We start from the raw sequence: 15,203 nt of genomic DNA, 5'->3' as shown, positions 1-15,203 counted from the left end.
CCCGGATAATCTGCCAAATGGAAATTGGTCTAAATGGATATGAATTGATAGGGTTTCTAGCAGGTAACAATAATTCGTTTGTATTAAGTCGATATCTGAAACAAATACAAAATGGCGGACACCTTCATGCTCCTTGTATGTGGTTGCATAATCGCCAGGTACGGATGCTGGCCAACAGTGACGTTTTGAGTACTAAGTATAGCGAATTTGTACTCAAATGCTCTAGAAAGACATCTGGAGTGTCGGTAGAGCACAACAGATGAAGCAGAGTGATTCACATGTATGGAAACACGTAACGAAAAATGCCCAGAAAAAATGCACTCATACACAGTAAACGTGAGTTCAAAGCGCCGGAAATGTAAGGAATAGCATCAAGAACATGAAAGCCATTGCCAATTCACCAATAATATTCCATCAAACCGATGCAATATGATGTGCACGGTTGCATACCAATAAGGATGCAATAACTGAGGCCAAGTTGAAATTGTGCAAGGGGACTCACTAAGGAACTGGGTAAAGTAGCTAGTGGACATGTTGACATTTGTGCATTAGCTATATGTCGATATCAACACACACATTGGCCACATTACAATATCGATCATGCGATCCACTAGTGACATTCCTTTAGTTTACCCAGTTTGTTAGTGAGTCACCTTGCACAATTTCAACTTGGCCACAGTTGTTGCATCCTTATTGGTACGCAACCGTTCAGATCACATTACATCCGATTGATGAAATATTATTGGTGAATTGGCAATGGCTTTCATGTTCTTGACGATAATCCTTACATTTCCGACGTTTTGAACTCGCGTTTACTGAGTGTGAGTGCATTTCTGGGTATTTTTCGTTAAGTGTTTCCACACATGTGAATCACTCTGCTTCATCTGTTGTGCTCTACCGACACTGCAGAAGTCTTTCTAGAGCATTTGAGTACAAATTCGCTATACTTAAATACTCAGAACGCCACTGTTGGTCAGCATCCGTACCTGGCGATTATGCAACCACACACAAGGAGCATGAAGGTGTCCGCCATTTTGTATTTGTTTCAGGTATCGACTTAATACAAACGAATTATTGTTACCTGGTAGAAACCCTATCAATTCATATCAATTTAGACCAATTTTCATTTGGTAGATTATCCGGGATTCCCTACGTTCCTTTGGGAAACCCCTTGCGCGTGCATGGTAGGATTGTGAAACATGCAAAATTCAATACAGCAGGTAATCTTCTTCAGTGAATTTTTTACCCGCCCTCTTTATGTTGGATAGTTTCCAAACTATTGGCGTCCGAAAGTCATTTTCCCACGCTTTCGGCACCTTGTAGATCCGAAACTATGTCCGATAGCCGAAAGTTCAAGATAACCTTTTTTTCTTATCTCAGTGGCAGGAGTCACCTCCCAAGAGTTGTAACACTTATTTTGCAACATCCGATATATATAACTTAAACATCAACTTTTTTTATTTCAATGCTTTCTAGTCGCATATAGAATATATCATATAACTGAACTCATGAAACCTTAAATAAGAGTAAGGTAAATATAGGGTAAGTCTTCAAAATTCAGAAAGATTGCTGGATGCTTATCCCAACACTATTCGTGAGCTGACAAATTGCAACTCTTAAAAAATGTAATAAATTTAGAAAGCATGAGCCATGACAACAATTGCAAAGTGCAAGTTGGAATCTTAAAACATGCGGTGAAAATTAGGAGTGTTGCCAATTTGAAACATCGAATAATGGACGTTTGGTGCACATTAGAAGCAGTCCTAAATTCATACTGGTTAACTATAGAACAAAAATAAGCATATCATTGGCTTTTTGGAAAAATTTGCTATTAAAATGAGGTGTCACATGCTATAGTTTTCATTTTTCAAACTTCATTTTAATTCAAAATGGCGGATTTCAAGATAACTGCCGTCAAGGATACCCTTACCGTATCACTTTCCTCTAGACGTAACACGTATTACCGAAGCTTTTATAAACTTATTATCATTAATACGCGGGTTAGAAGCGGAGGTAAGGGACTTTCGCACGTAGTAAGCGAACAATTAAATGCCTGTAACTTTTCCCCAAATGGGTGTATCTCAAAACTAGCTTCACCGTTGTCTTCCTGATTAAATTCTAGCCCGAAATTATGTATCATATTACCCTATTCGCATTTTAAAAACTTGACCTTAATTCAAAATGGCGGATTTCAAGATGGCTGCCGTCAAAGTCATACATACTATACAACTTCCCCTAGGCCTTATATGTATCTACATGGTTGTTCTTTCATTAACACTCCGTTTACAAACGTTAGTAAGGGACTTCTCCAGTAATCTCTAATAACCACATCACAACCCTCAAAAATTATAAAAAATAGAAAACAGGCACCATGGCAAAAATTTCTGTCATCACAAATAATACATATATGTCCTGCATCAGCTAGAAAAATTTCATTGAAATCGGAGTCGGACAATTGGGTGATGTCCCTTGTTAGTCTTAACTCCTGCTATATCCAGCACTGAAACAGAAAGTACGAACGCTAACCTCTTGTCATGAGAGATTTTGAGCAATTAACAAATGTAATTTTCTGCTACTTGAACTTTACGTAAAGGAAAAATAGTTGAAAAGACAAGATAAAATGTTCTTGAATAAAAATACTCAAATGAAGGAAATCTTACCTCCACCAATCTAAATTCGATTTAGGTTGTGGTATTCGAACATGTACAGAATCTTGATGTGGTGGCAGTTGAATTTTCATGTGGCCTGGACACTGGATGAATGGGCGAGGAACATCTTTGAACAGAAACAACAATTGTATCATTATATTGAAATATTTAAGATGTGAATAAAGAGGAAATAAAAAATGTAAATACATGCATATCTAAGAATTTAAAGTTAGACACACTATCAATTACAATGTAAAACTTTTAACATCAAAATCAGAAATAATATTTCGTTACATAATAGCAAAGCTTGTAGTTGAAATTCTTTTTTCTTCTCAAAGAAACAATCCTAACTACCTGAACTATTCATGTATAAAACTTCATGAACTGACAAAAAGTAAACGGGTTGACATGTAAAGTTGAAATTTACCATGATTGCAGCTTTCCGGGACTAACCCATAGGAAAATTGCCAAAAGTGAATATTTTTAAGTTTTAGGGGGGCCTAAAGCGGGATGAAAATATTCTCCATGTTGTTGAAATGGACTTTTTTTTAGACCTACAATCTTCTGTTTTAGATACTTGGAAATTGAATAAAAACTAGAAATTTGGTACGCACATACGTTTTCCTTAGTGATACTCAAGTAAATCACCAAGAATAAAAATTTCAAACTTAATAGTGGTTTTATGGGGAACTGAAAAATCTTTCCCATGTTATTCATATAGGACATCATCTGCACCTCAAAATGTTTAGGCACTTCCGGTGGGATTAGAATGATAAAATTTGGCATGATTGTAGCCTTCTGGGACTAACCGACAGGAAAGTTGCCAAAACTGAATACTTTTAGTTTTTAGCGGGTCTAAAGGGAAATTGAAAAATGTCCATGTTATTTAAATGGGTGTTTTCTTGGGATACAAAATCCTATCTTTTAGGTAGTTGAAATACGAAAAAAAAAAAATGGAAAGGCTGATACCTAAAAGATGTGAGGCCGTAGATCGAGCAAACGCAGGGGTTTGGGGGGCGGAGCCCTCAGATAGCCAAGACCCTGTTATATTACTTTCGTGTTAAGCATAGGATCAGTGTAATATAAAATAAGGAAATAATTGGATGATACTCAATATGAAATTATTTTACTGAACTGTTGTACTAATCCGTTGAACAACAGACATAGTGGACATTATTTCAGTTGAAATCTTGGAAAATTGATAAATCTTCACCTCCAACTAAAACAGGACAAAATATAAAAAATCTACAAACAGGTAAGTACAAACTAAGAACTAAATACTACTTTAAATCATTTTACACAAAATTGAATATGTTGTTAACTCATACAGAAACATTTTTGCCTGTAAAACCTAGAGAAATTACTCAAAATAGCAATGGAATTTTTTTTTAAAAAAAAGCAGATGACGAAACAATATTAGAAGAAATATAGGAGAAAGCATTTTTTTAATGGTCAATTCCATTCCTTATTTACCCATTAATTATTTCTAAATGTTTTATATTTGTATTTCATTCCCTGAAATATTTGATTTTCAAAATATTTTCTAAAATAATGTATATCTCTAGCTCAGCGAAGGAAAATATGGTGATTTAATAAGATGTTTACATATGGAGCGTTATTATATCATTTTCTGACATATTAATTTAGATTAATATTTACAGATCGCGTTGTTAACAATCTTCTTTTTAAAAACTACTGGAAAGTATTACCTGACCAGCGAACGAGTGCGGGCGGCCGGTTTTGGAACTAAAATGCAGCAGCAGTGTTTCCAACCGGATTACTTGTAACCAATCTATCACAGTTCTTTTTGACCTGTTCGTAATAAAACACTTCACGCATATGCTGAAGTCAGGGACAGATCCAGGGGGCGAAGCGATCGGGGCGATTGCCCCCCACAGAATAGGATATTTTTTTATTTTAAAAATAAAACTTAAGAATGTTCACCTTTGTATTATAAATGTAAAATAAAACCTAAAATAGGTAGGCCTTACTTTTGTTTTGTTTTACGTTGCAGAAGTCAAATAAAGCAATAAATTGTAAGAAATTACTTACATTAGCGTTCTTGCTTTTAAAAAAAATGTCCACCTTCGAAATCGCAAAAATTATTGACAAACAGTTTCAAAAATTATTGAAGTTATTTGCAGAACATCTTAAGCAATAAGTAAAAAACAACTACAACAAAAATACACCCTCCTCATTAACTTGCGAACAAACTAGCGAGCAGCATTTTACAGGCTGCTCCTGTTTTATAATGACATCGAATAAACCGTAATCAATTTTTATACAATCTGCTTAATACACGGTAGAAGCTCACTGAATTGTCAATTGTGCATTGTTGTTCTTAAATTGGTAATTTCCATTCATGTATCACTATTCACAATACAACTGCATTACTGCAGGAATGGTTCACTACAACCACATAACTTACGGCGTTCTTTATTACGCGGAAAGAGATTAGGCTATGCATAACATCTAAACTGCAACATTTAAAAACCGTTGGATACACTGCAGAGTAAAACTCTCTGCTCCCCTGTCCCTCCGCGCTTGCCGAGAAACTAATGTAAATTCACAACAGCAGCGCCATTCTCCCAAAACCGCACTGCTATCCTGGTCAGGTAATACAAACTGTTGAAAGACATATTAGGAAGGTCATAGCTTACCCAGGACTCTGACTTCTATCTCCTATATGATCACTCTATAACCTTTTGACCTTCTCTTTAATTTTATTAAGTGTTTGAAAATAGATATACTATTTGGTATATTTTCAGAGACCAGAATGTCAAAATGGACATTCTTACGTTATCTTTTCCGCATAGACTTTAAGTTCATGATCAAAGATCAATCAAATGGATGATTTTTACAATCGTTGATTAATATACCTATAAAATTTAAATTGAAGAAATATCATTTCAATTATGTTACGAACAAAAGATAATATTTCAAGTTATCTCTTTAACTTTATTCAAAATATTTATTTTGCGCCACTGTTCTTAAAGGCTAATGTTAAGTGGAAATACAACACAAGCATGCCCTTGCCTAATAAAACCTTTAAGATATTTTGTGACTAAAACAAGATAGTTCTAAAATAGTGTTCTTAATTGTTGAGCGTTTAAGTATGCAATAATTAAGAAAAACTTTGCATGCTGAAGATTATATATTACTATGAAATGCTTCGTTGCATATGTTTAGTTTATTTACTCATATAATACCTACGTACTTAGTATCGATATAAATCTGAAAAATTTTAATGTGATATAATTACAAAGCTACAAAATATAATTGATTCAGATGACACACATAACAATGTTAAGATAAGGAGCTCATTCATTTTCCTTTATTGAAATACTTCTAAATTATATTAACGCACAACAGATCGCAAGATTATTCATGTAAATCTAATAAAAATTCAGTACATTTGAAGTTTCGATTGTGGTGTTGGCGCAGAATGCTGCACATATCATGGACCGAAAAGAAAATGAGTGAAGACGTACTAAAGGAAGCAAATGAAGGACGACAGATCATGAAGATAATAGGAAAAACAAGAAACAGTATGCTTAGCCATTTTATTCAGCACTCGGATTGGATCATCGTGCTGATAGAGAGAAAGGCAGAAGGGACACCAGGAAGACGAAGATCAAGGACAGAATATCTAGATGCAGTTACGAAAAAGAGACCTTATCAAAGTATAAATCAGCTCTCCCAAGGGAGAGAAAAGATTTAAAATTTCTAAGTTGAACACCAACCTATGGTTGAGTTGAACAAGGAGAAGAAGATTATACAAGCGGCATACTCAAAGTCGTGAGCAACATTTTTTCACAACCGTAATCTTTATTTGTAAGTGAAATCAAATATCCCCATGCCATGAACGTCGCCAACATCTAGTGGCCCACTTGCCGGTAAATGTTGATCGTCGATATACCGACGCTCGAAGGATACTACGACAGCGTTTCCTCGAGTCGAAAGAGATATCTACACTCGGGGTGTTAAAGTTACCACCGCATAGCAGCGAGGACTTCGTTTTGGTCCGCGCTCCTTCGATTTGTCGCGGAAAATCGCAAAGGGACCAACATGAACTATCGGCAATCATGTGCATGCGGTTATTATTATGTATTACTTTTTCCTGAAGAATTGTTCCTAAAATGAGCTCCGGGGGTCAAGAGTAACCTCTGCCTCTACATCATGAAGTGAAAAATCTCCAGCCCGGGTTAATTCAATTTTATTTTTTTTGTATTTTTAGACTCACCGTAGTGTAAACAAATTAGTATACAGGTGATTTAACATATTTTGGGTGAGTAATTTTGTCGTTCATTGGCGTTTTGTCGCGTCTCTGCCGCTGGTGGTATAATTTTCAAAACGTAAGTGGGCCACCGCGGATCGTTGCTGCCGGGCCGCCAATTTTTGGGGAGATGTCGCTTGTTGCCCATCGGTGGTCCACCGACGCTTGCGGCATGGGGTTATAATCTCTATCTAAAGAACTTTCTTTCACTTTTCCACATAGTCTCCGTTTTTTGCACACATTTTTCCCATTGTTCTGCAAGCTTAAAAATACCCTTGCGACAGAATTCCGTTCCAGCTGCTTGTAGACACTGACGCACTGCTTGCCGAATATCCTCCAGTGTCAGGTAGCGATCCTCACACCTGTTCCTTTACAAAACCGAAAAGACGGTAGTCGGAAGGTGCCATGTTGGGGCTGTAGAGAGGATGGAGAAGTATTTTGTGAAGGAACAGATGCAAGGAGTCCTGGAAAGAATGGTACGACCAGTATGCGAACGCACATTATCCTGTTAAAGGATGATCTTCTTTCCAGCACGTTTATCACGCAAGGCATGACGGAGTTTCGAAAGTTTCTGGATGTAGCGGGCAAAATTTATGGTTTGTTTAGGCTCAGAATGCAACTCTGTGCATCCCAGAAGACGCTCCCCATAACTTTCCTTCCGATTGTACTTTCTTCGTTTCTTCTTCGGTGTCGAATTCAAGTGGTGCCAATACATACTCTGTCATTTTGTTTCAGGTTTATAATGATGGAACCAGATTTCATCTTCAATCACAATACTCGTCAAAAAGACATCACCTTCATGTAGAAATCTCTGAAGAAGGATTTGAGCAATGGTTAGTTTCTGACGTTTGTTGTCCTCGGTTAATAGACGTGGGATCCAACGGGCACAAACCTTCCGATAACCTAAGCTGTGAATCATTTCCTGCAGCGCATTATGTCCAACACCAAGTTTTGAAGCGATTTCATTCACAGTGATACGCCTATCTCCCCTAATCAGCTCATCATTTCCTATGGATTCAGGCGTAACCATCAACGTTGGATCACTATACGTTCATCGTGCACATTCGTGCGCCCTGCTGTGAATTGTCTCCACCAACTTATGGTCATGACTTCACTGATAACTTTTGTGTCTGCACTTCATACAACTGTCGGTGGGTCTCTGACCCTAACAGCTTTTTAGCGTGGAGAAACGTGATTACTGCGCGTAATTCACACTCGACTGGAGACTGTAAGTGCACTGCCATGTTATTCATAGGGTGGTTGTTTCGTTTAGTGAAACCACACCAAGTTATGGTTACATGTTTGTCATTTACTCCAATGCAATCCATTCTCCTTCGTGCTGTCTTGTGGCACGTTCGGAACTTTCGTTTTCAATCTGCTTCGTATATTCTTAATATCTGAATTGTTTGGAGACATAAAATCATAAAAATCGCGGATAAAAATTCAAGGAATGGTTTTGGTCTCATTAAATACTAAATTTCATATAGCTTTAGTGTTAAAATAAGTACGTAAATAAGCTCTAATCAATCAAATACATAAAATAATCTCTAAAAGTAATTTTTAAAATATTTTAGAGCAGCAATGAGATTTGGACATAAGCCACCTGGCCAACATAATAATAACAATAATAATAATAGTTCATCTCATCCATGAGTAGCTGTGTGGGAATTCCACAACATCGATACCCGTATTTATATAATTTCAGTAGTATGAGGTATTTGGATACCCAAACTGTGGAATTTATACTTATAGCATTATTACAACTGCCAAACAATGCCATGTTTTTTCGTTTACCTAACTTCTTAGAGTTTTAAACTATGTCACGCATAAGTATTGAAAGCCTTACATAAGGTTTTGTCTGTCCGTCCGTCTGTGAACAGGTATCACAGACATCGAGAACCAGTTCTGTGTAATTGGTTGAACGTTTCAAGTATAAGTTCCATCTCCTTCATTAACCCTTTATTCAAAACGAAAGTTGTAAAAATCAAGAGCTGGAGTTTAATGATGATAATAATATAGCAAAAAAGATAATAGATACTGAAAGAGTAGATTAAATATCTATTATCTTAATCGATTAAGTACCGATTAAATATCTAAAGAAAAATCCCCATATCATTCATAATTCTCTACTAAAATTGGATGTAATAAAATTTACTTATACTTCTGTTTTTGATACCAAAAACAGCAAAATATATAGAGATGTGGTTTTCTGGAACCGATTCAGCATTCCAAGGGCAGCTTCCGTCAACTCCATTAACTCTTTATTCAAACCAGAAATGGTACAAATCAAACATTTAACAATAGTACAAATCAACATTTATGTTTGAATGTTTATCGTCACAAACAGTCAAAGATAGCGACAAGCGGATTTTGTTTGGCCCCTTCCCAAACAAAATACCATGTTTACCCTTTAACTGTAGCAATACCGGAAGTTTTAAATTTACTAATACTTCTGGTTTCAACGTTAACCCCATAGAACAAAAGCGGTAATAGATGACTACAAGCGGTGTTTTGAAACTTATTTAGTGTCTCATACCACGTTAATATAACACTTACTTAAAAGAAATTGGTAAAAATTTAGTGATACTTTCGATTTGAATATTGATTTCCATAACGCACACCTGTAAGAAATATTCAGACGCTGTTTTCTTAAATCGATTCAGTACTCCAATAATTTATTTCATCTCCTCCATTAATCTATTATTTAGTACGCGATTTCATTATAGATTGTCATAATAGAAAACTCAAGTAATTGACGAGAATCTGATTTCTGGAACCGGATTCGGATTCGGTGTCTTAAGAAAAGTTGTCACATTTACCGGTATTACTCTACTAAAATGAGAAGTGATAAAAATTTAGTATTAGTTCTAGCATGAATGATCACTACGCAACGAAAATGGTAAGAATTAGCGGGAAGTGTTTTTTTTTAAAATTAATTCAACGTCTTGATAAAAAGTACCGGACCTGTGTGAAGCACTTTACTTAAACTAGAACTGATACAAATTTACTAGTATTCCGGTTTCAATATTGATCTCCATATAACAGAGACGGTTGTGAAATCGAGATGCTCTTAAAAAAATTCAGTATCCCAAGAATTACTTTCCCTCTCCTCCGGTGTAGCTTGAAGTCAATCCCAAGTTGATAAAGTTAACCGTCTCCTGTTTGTACGTCCATTGCCATACAACCAAAACCATAAAACACTTCAACAAGGGAATATTTGGAACATATTTTGGTCTGAACAAAAAATACAATCTTTATCCCTATTATTGTACTAAAATATCACTGAAATGTATAGATCGGATGGCATGAGTGACAGTATGGTCAGAAGAAGGAGCAAATAATTCACAACAAGCCACATGGTTACGCTTAAATTGGGAAAAGTGCAAGTGTGCAGAAAGAAATTCTACTGAACTAGCTGTTCGAATGATAATGTTCGAACCACTATGTGCCTAGTGTATGTGTCGTCTTCAGTGACGATGTGAGTGGTAGAAAGAGGTATAATTTTCTAGTATTCTGGTTTCAACGCCGATAACGTAGAAACAAACGGTCATCAATAGTAACGAATAGCTTTCTGGAATCATTTGAGATCCACAGGGAAAAATACCATATTGACTCGCAACACTCTACTAAAACTGAAAGCATTTACTTGTACAGTCTGTCAGGAAAGTAAATGTACACCTGTTTTTGAATCTGGCATTCCTGCGCTCCAGCCATGGTGATTATGAGAATTAAATCAATCAAATGTTTACTGAGGGGCAAGAAGAAAAGTCTAATCTGAATAAGACATCGCAGAAAGGCACAAGTTGTGAATACGAATAGTGCATAGTGTAAATAGAAAGCCAGAAACAGCTGCTAAACGGAGAAAAAGAGTAAAAATTGTCGAAGTGGGAAGATAAAATAAAAATACCAGCAAATACGCCGACAAGAAAACATTTTCCTAGCAATGATCTTGTTGTAGTGGTTAAGGTGCTGCCTTACAAATGGAAAGGACATCAGTTCGAATCCCCTGCAAGGAAATGTTTGAAAATTTTTGTTAATAATGATAGATGGTAAAAGAGGTCTTATTTAGTCTTTCGTATCAATTATTATTGGTAATGTTTACTACTGATAATACTTTTGTCTTTGCGTATTGCTTTTATTTTTGTTTTCATTTCGAAAGAGAAGAGTATCCGAACAAATGCCAAAAAAGTTTCTTTTATTTTGAATGTAAACACTATTTGCCATTAGTAAATAATAACTACTGATAATACTTTTTGTCTTTGCGTATTGCTTTTATTTTTGTTTTCATTTCGAAAGAGAAGAGTATCCGAACAAATGCCAAAAAATTTTCTTTTATTTTGAATGTAAACACTATTTGTCATTAGTAAATAATAAAAATTGAACGTTCCGACGTAGCTGCAAAAAGTAAAAAAAAATGGAAGTAGAGGGGTTCGAACCAATACTCATGGTCATTAAAAATACAATCACTACCTGCCTTAAACCTCTCGACTTCGATTTCTATGTTTTTACTGGGAGGCTTGTATTTAGGCTAGGGTGGTTAATACGTTTTTCAAAGAGGCCCGGTTTAGTTCTGACGCAGCACGGGTGTGAGAAGGGAGAAGGGTGCGATGCACTTTTGCCGATCACCCTCTGAGCCAAAAAAAATACACTTTCAGTTCAAAAGTTTCTCTCTCTGTGTATGTCTATCTATCTATCTGTATATATATAACGCGTTTTGTGAATGCCATAACCACCGTAATTTTCAGCGCGTTGAGACCAAACTTGGCACTAATATTAATTGTTGAGATATGTTGAATGAGTTCGTTAGCCAGAATAATCAGATAAAAATGTTCTAAATGGCAGCCCTTCAAACACTTAAAAAGTTCCAAAGGAAGCAAATTTCGCCCATAAATAGGTACCGGTATTCAAAATATTTGAGTGACTTTTCAACTTTTACTGAAATATTTGTTTGTAGGGACTTAATCAACTTTATTGAAATATTTGACCCGATTAATCACCTAAAAAGGTTCACGCCCTTTCGCTACGGTTGACGCCCATTTTTGCAGGGGGAGGGGACATTTTCCTATCGGAACAAGACTATTCTAGGTGATGATATGAAGTTATACATTGAAAGTGAAGTAACCTGGGAAACATGTTATTTGAAAGAATAATATAATAAATGTCCTTTCCCCTAACACAGAGAACTGTAAATCACGCATTTCCAGTTCGGGAGCATGAATGGCGAGGAGTGTTATTTCATTTGCTTTTTAGTAACACATTGCGTTGCATTGCAGTGGTAGACAACATTAGTGGTAAGTAAAATAATAATAATAATAATAATAATAATAATAATAATAATAATTATTATTATTATTATTATTATTATTATTATTATTATTATTATTATTATATTACGAAAATGTGTTGTTTGTGGCAACGCAATATCTTCCTCAATTCTTCATCAAACGTAATGATTGAAACGCTATATCTCCGTTACAGGCAAAATATTAACAATTTGCAGGTATATCGAGAGAACGGGAAATGGTAGAGTGGTGGGAGCAACGTTGGACAATATGCACTCATACTACTGAGAAAAATAAGCGATTCCAATGCAAAATGAACGAAGAGGTATTGTCGTGGAGAGTGATGGGGCCACGGCAGAGCCCTCTTTAGGCAAAATGTCGACAACTTATATCGAGAGAACAGGATGTGATAGTGGGATGGGACCAATGTTGGACACCGTGGACCCATAAGGCGCATCGAAAAAAGTATGAGGGGGCTCCAGGCAGTCTTACTTATTTCCACATGATAATATAACATTATATTGTGCGAAATATGCCCACGAGTTAGCTAGTAATATTTCATATTATTATCGTTATTATCAGCAGCGTCTTTTTATTACGTGTGCATGTTTGACATAAAACCAAAGAGAAGATCCATCAGTCGTAGAAAGAATAAGAATAGACAGTTACTTTAACTGTAAAGAACGACAAAAAATACGAAAAAAGTGACTGCTTGTAACGAGAAAGAAACCATACTTTCTCTCAAATCGATAAAAAAAATCAAGCAAAAATACATTCAAACTGCGGTGGCCAGCGCGAAAAGCCAGTGCTTTGTCCACTCACCCACTGTGTTGTTAGGGATTATTACCACTGTATTAACAGCTATCACATCCATGGGTTCTATACTATTATCATGTGTTCCTTCTTTGCTGGAAGTCGACAATGTTCTTACATGTAGTAGTTAAACCTAGATGCTATGTAATACATGAGGTATTTAGACCTACATGCTCTCCATATAATGTAACAAAAGGGTCATGCTGGGAAAAAGAAACTGAACATTGCTTGGACAAAACAGATACTATTGGCATCAGAAGAAATATTTATCTACGAGGCATGTGCAGTAACATAATTCAGAATACTTACTGTTTAGTTCAGTAATCGAAGAAAGGGGTATAGAAAGCAATCATGTCGCGTCAACGAGATCGACCAGAGTTGACAGAGGCGGAAGCAGATGTGTAGTAATACAACAACTTTGGTTAAATTGATAAGTCGTTCTGTATCCTGTAATAGATCGTATCACAACTTTACGGTGGAGCAGAGAAAGACTTACTAACCCTATCATATAGAAAGCTTTACAAACCCGATCATATAGACACAAATGGATGTAACTCTGAGTACTTCTACTTGGATTTAACGAAAGCCGTTTGGACATTCAGTGGTTTGCAAGGTTGTATATTCACTAAAGGTTAAAACACAATACAATTCTTCATACCTCAGCTTCCAGTAGCTAGATACATGCAATTTTTGGTTAGATAATAAAACTGCAGTCGGATTTTAATATATGACGTATTGCAGGATACAAAATGTTTTGCATTACTTGTTTGAATCTATACAGCTATTAGTTTAGTGTTCTGAAAGGTTCTCCGTAAACATGGGATAGCCAATTCCGGAATTTTTACTTTCGGGACTCCCGAAAGTAAAACCGGACAAATTCCGGAATTCGCAAAATTCCCGAAGTCGGAAAAAATCCGCTTTTGGAAAAATTTCAGAATTTGGAAAAAATCCGGAATTTAGAAATTTCTGATTTCCCAAACATTCCGGAATTCGGCAAAAACTGGAACTTTCTAAATTCCGGATTCTTTCCGAATTCAGGAATTTTTCTGAATTCCGGAATTTTACCGAATTCCATAATTTTCTGAAATTCGGAAAGTAAAATTTCCTCTTCTGGAAAATAAATTTCTCTTGGTTAATATGTATCATAGCGGACATGAGTCTTTGACCAGGTAATGGCGACTGCTTTGAAACTAATGCACAGTATATAAATTAAATCTGTAATATCTGTAGTTTTGTGTGGAGAAGAAACAAACTTGTGAACCATAGGTTTAAGAACAAGTCAAGTTACTAAATATAGAATTTGCCGAAGATTATTCACTTATATCATCATAAAAGAAATACGAAAGACCTTTTGCATCGAAGAAATATAAGAGACAACTTTGCAAGAGGAAGCAAATAAACCTAACGTAACCAGACTAAATACGAATCGTTTACCGCTTAGTGATCGCGTTTCAGTGGCCAAGGCGTTTGACCAGTAATCTGGAGGTTCTTCTTTTGAATCCACGTTGGACATTTTTTTACTTTAGGATTTTTGATGGCGATTGATCGGCGATGATTTTCGGTTTTGTTTAATTTTGCAAAGGAGAAGAGGAATTTCTCATGTCGTTTCTAAAACAAAGAAAATAATATGAGAATTAATATTTTACATTCGAGACGGGACAAGACTAACTCAAATTGTTGTCTAGCTTTTGAGATGAGAATTGAGACGAGACGAAAAGTTTCGTAAACACTGACATAAAGCGTTATATATAAACAGATAGATAGATAGACATACACAGAGGGAGAAACTTTCGAACTGAAAGTGTTCTTTTTCTTTTTTGGCTCAGAGGATGATGATCGGCAAAAGTGCCTCGCACCCTTCTCCCTTCTCGCACCCGTGCTGCGTCAGAGCTAAATCGGGCCTCTTTGCAAAACGTATTGGCCACCATAACCTAAACACAAGCCACCGAGTACGCAACGTATTAATCGTAGTCGAGAGGCTCAAGACCCGTACTGGTTGTATTTTTAATGACCATGAGTATGGGTTCGAACCGCTCCGCTTCCATTTTCTTTTACTTTTTGCACCTACATCGGAACATTCAATTTTTATTCTTTACTAATTGCAAATGGCGTTTTTATTCAAAATAAGAGGAATTTTGGTGGTATTTCTTCGGGCATTTTTCTCTTTCAAAATAAAGACAAGAA

The 15,203-nt window shown here is 36.0% G+C and overlaps 2 protein-coding genes across 5 annotated transcripts in view; one reads left to right on the top strand and one right to left on the bottom strand.

The window, feature by feature from the left end:
* Window positions 1–15,203, bottom strand: part of LOC145662734 (uncharacterized) — a gene marked incomplete in the record, with an annotated part of 1,843,005 nt that overhangs the window by 356,609 nt on the left and 1,471,193 nt on the right. Inside the window, 1 exon segment of the mRNA XM_081728599.1 lies at window positions 2,661–2,775. Coding sequence (XP_081584725.1) covers window positions 2,661–2,775 — 115 coding nt within the window.
* Window positions 1–15,203, top strand: part of LOC145662735 (uncharacterized) — a 206,600-nt gene that overhangs the window by 50,533 nt on the left and 140,864 nt on the right. The window lies entirely within an intron of this gene.

Source organism: Thermobia domestica, chromosome 10, assembly GCF_964235325.1.
Source record: "Thermobia domestica chromosome 10, izTheDome1.hap1.1, whole genome shotgun sequence".
Classification (NCBI taxonomy): domain Eukaryota; kingdom Metazoa; phylum Arthropoda; class Insecta; order Zygentoma; family Lepismatidae; genus Thermobia; species Thermobia domestica.
Note: the sequence above shows the minus strand (reverse complement) of the source record. Positions and strands in the feature narration are given on the sequence as shown.